Genomic DNA, 3,571 nt, shown 5'->3' with positions numbered 1-3,571 from the left:
TTCCCGTGCCGGCCTCCTAGCTTGGGAACCATGTGCATGTGGCTCTCAGCTCTGCCAGCAAAGCCTGCAGCAGAGAGTCTGCACCCCCTCAACATTTGGGGCCCTGCAGGCATTGAGCTGTAGCCCTGGATGGTTTGTCACCAGGCAGGTTCTGTCCCTGGGGGCTCGCAGGTCTGTGCTTTGGCAGTGCTGGATGCCACCCATGGGTGCTGCTGCTGCTTCCAGCTGCTTCTTGCTCCTGGAACAGTACTTCTCCAGGATGGCTGTACTTGCTCCCTGGGGCACGGCTGCTTTGGTGAACAGGGTCTGCCGTGCAGGATGATGTCTGCCCAGGTTTGGCAGTGAGGTGCCCCTGGTTTTTGGTCACATTGCTTGTCATGAGTGGGCCACCATCTATGTGTGCAGTGCAACCACCTGCCCTGCTGTAAGGCATGCTCCTGGCTGGTCCTTGGCTCTTCCTTCCAGAAGCCATATGCTTCCCTGCTGGCTTCTCCTTCACCAGATGTGTTTGGTCTCTCCTGCCAGGATTTCCCTGTGTTCCCCTGCTCCATGTTCAGCCTTGCCTGGGAGGTCCAGGCCTGATGATGATGGGTTTGACCCACAGGCATAAGCGGCTGTAACTCCTCCAGGGCATGGGCAGCTGTGAAACCTGGCCCTGTGCAGCCCCAGGCATGGTCCCGGGACCTGTCCAAGCTCCCATCTCCCTGAGGAGAAGAGGGATTGGGAGTATGCCTGTGTCCCAGCCCAGGCAGTCTGAGCCTAAGCAGAGCAGGCTGGTGGGAAGGAAAGCTGCACAAACAAGGGCTGCAAGCCCTTGCCCTGGGGCTTTGCACCAAGGGGCCAGGAGCAGAGCTATGTTGCAAGCAGGAAAACATGCCCCCAGCTCAGCTCTGTGGGGCAGAATGGGCTCAAGTCCCCTGTGTGCTGCGGTATGGGATGCAAACGTCCCTTTAGATCTGTCAGGTCAGTGCAGGTCTTGCAAAAAGCCCAGTGCTGTGCATGACAGCAGGGCTTGGGCAACATGGACAGGGTGGCTGTTAGTGCCCTCCCTGAACTGCCCCTGACTGGGCAGGTGATGATGTGGGGGGCACCTCAACCCTCCTGCCAGGCTAGGGCAGTGCCAGCGAGGTTCCTTGACTGAGGATGTGCCGCTGGCTGTCGCTTGGGAGTGGCTGTAGGGTGAGTGGCACGTACGTACGTGTGTTGGGGCAGCAAGTACCAGGTGGTGTGAAGGCAGAGATGCCAACGGGGCAGATGCTGTTGCTGGGGTGCCATACCCAGGGCTGTGGGCAGCTGGGGCTGTCCTCTCCCTTGGTGCATGGCTAGCACAGGGTGCTGTGTTGGAGCTCCAGTACGCAGAGAGGGAGTGGCAGTACACAGGGGCAGTGGGGAGACCTCAGTCCCAGCATCAGGTACGAATGAGAGCAGGTACCTGCCCTGGGACTGCTCGCAGTGGCAGGAAGAGGGAGCAGTGGCAGTGCCACTGTTGCCACTGCTTTGAGTGCCTTGTTGTGCTGTGCTCCCCCCTAGGTCAGGCTACAGGCACAGATGCTGATAAGGCCAGCACCAACTTCACAGATACCATCAAGGAGAAGGCAGCACATAGCACGGCAACCCAGCACGTGAGTCAGGGCAGTGCGGCATGGGGACAGGGGTGGAAGAGTTGGACACTGCACTAGTGCCGAGGCATGGCCAGGGGTGGAAGAGTTGGACACTGCACTAGTGCGGAGCCATGTCCTGGCCCCTTTAGAAACATCCCTGTCATCCTCTGTCTTTGTCTCTCTAGAGCAGCCCCTGGGCTTCTAAGGAAAGCAGGGGCACTGAAGGAACCCTGATGGAGAGCACGGCACCGAACGTGCTGGAGCGGGAGCTGCGGGCGGAAGAGGAGCTGCGGGAGCTGAAGGCGCAGCTGGAGGAAGCCGGCTTCTCCTCCGTCTCCCATATCAGGCAAGAGCCCTGGAATGCTGGAACCAGCGATTGGCAGTGGCTTTAGGGGGAACCCTGCATCCCAGCTGCTGCCAGCCCTTCACAGGCTTCCTTGTGCCCCCAGAAAGGCAATGCTGAGCTTGTGCCTGGAGAACGCAGAGCTGAAGGAGCGGATGGGTGAAGCCACATCACTACTGGAGAGTGGAGAGCAGGAGGAGGCTGGGCTGGGCAGCCCTCTGGTCCCTGAGCCCCGCAAGCTGCGGCGGAAGAGCTGCAATGCCCTTGGGGACTGCCCAGCCAGTGGCAGCGAGGATGGTCAGAGTGTCCCAGCAGAGAAGGAAGCTGTGCCTGCCAAACGCCCAGCACTGGAGGCACGATCCCAGGATGATATGCCCAAGAGACCCTGCCCTGGACCCCTGGGCAAAGGGAGTGGAAGCCATGTAAGTGCTCTGGGTGCAGGAGAGTGGGAGGGAGATGGAGGTGAGGATGAGGAGCTCACAGTCTGTCTCCCCTCTGGCAGGCGAGGGACACGGTCCCTGGCAGGGACTGGCCAAGGTTGGGTGCAGAGCTGTGCTCCCAGGTGGCACAAGGCCAAAGGGAGTGGCAGGAGCTGCATGATTTTTTTTTGGTGCGGGCACAAGCCAAGCAGCTGGAGAAGTTTCACATCCTGCTCCGTGAGTTAAAACCTCAGATGGGGTGGGAAGATCCATGCCAAGCCCGGCACACCCTGCACACTGTGCTGTACCTGGGGTAAGGGTGGTGAATCCCACCTGGAGTGGGACCCTGAGCTGATGGTGCTGCCCAGCAGGTGAACCCCATGCCCAGCAGCTTAGCAAGCAAGTGCAGGTGGACTTCCAGGACCTGGGCTATGAGACATGTGGGCGAAGTGAAACCGAAGCTGACCGAGATGAGACCACCAGCCCCGGTAAGGAGAGCTGGGGTTCCAGCAATCCCTGTGTCTTGCCCGCCCAGCATGGAGAAGTGACACTGTGCCCTGTCCCCTCTGCAGAGTGCGAAGAGCCGGATGTGTTCAGCGAGCCTAGCCTGGGTGAGGAGCTGCAATCCCCGCGGCGGCCAGGGATGTCCAGGGCTGCCCGGAAAGCCATGGCCTTGGCAGACGTGGGAGCCCTGCACCAGCACATCCAGGACCTTAAGGCTCAGCTACTCAATGCTAACAAGGTGATTCAGAGCCTGCAGCGCCGTGCCCGCTCTGTCTCCATGACCAGTGGCTACACCTCAGGCACTGAGCGGCCTCCGCCAGACCCCAAAGCCCTGGATTCCACAGCCCACAGCCTCACCGACGAGGATGAGGGCTGGCAGTCGGATGGCCACGGCACCCTCTGCCCGCCTGCCCTGCAGGCGACCTGCAGCACCTCGTGCAGCGTGTCGCCCTCCTTGAGGCACAACTGCCCACAATCAAGCCCTTGACCAAGGAGCTGCAATCTGCCACTTGGCCGGGGTATGGCCACGGGGATCAGGACCAGACCAGGGGCCTAGGGGTGTCTCCAGGGGTTGCCCAAGGGTGGTGGCTTCTCCTTGCATGCTTTTTCTGCAGCTGGGCTCTTGGGGTGTTTGCATGTTGGAGTAGAGCCCCAGCGGTGGACAACTCATCCTTTCCCCCCTAGCACCCCAGCCCTGCTAGGCT

General features: G+C 60.7%; 1 protein-coding gene across 1 annotated transcript in view; it reads left to right on the top strand.

Annotated features, from left to right (window-relative positions):
* The window catches only part of LOC104270341 (myomegalin-like), a gene marked incomplete at its 3' end in the record, with an annotated part of 21,974 nt that overhangs the window by 14,976 nt on the left and 3,427 nt on the right, over positions 1–3,571 (top strand). The window contains 8 exon segments of the mRNA XM_009864670.1: positions 1,531–1,622; positions 1,708–1,760; positions 1,792–1,947; positions 2,051–2,366; positions 2,447–2,600; positions 2,732–2,851; positions 2,936–3,283; positions 3,286–3,380. Coding sequence (XP_009862972.1) covers positions 1,531–1,622; positions 1,708–1,760; positions 1,792–1,947; positions 2,051–2,366; positions 2,447–2,600; positions 2,732–2,851; positions 2,936–3,283; positions 3,286–3,380 — 1,334 coding nt within the window.

Source organism: Apaloderma vittatum, unplaced genomic scaffold (assembly GCF_000703405.1).
Source record: "Apaloderma vittatum isolate BGI_N311 unplaced genomic scaffold, ASM70340v1 scaffold26582, whole genome shotgun sequence".
Lineage (NCBI taxonomy): Eukaryota > Metazoa > Chordata > Aves > Trogoniformes > Trogonidae > Apaloderma > Apaloderma vittatum.
Note: the sequence above shows the minus strand (reverse complement) of the source record. Positions and strands in the feature narration are given on the sequence as shown.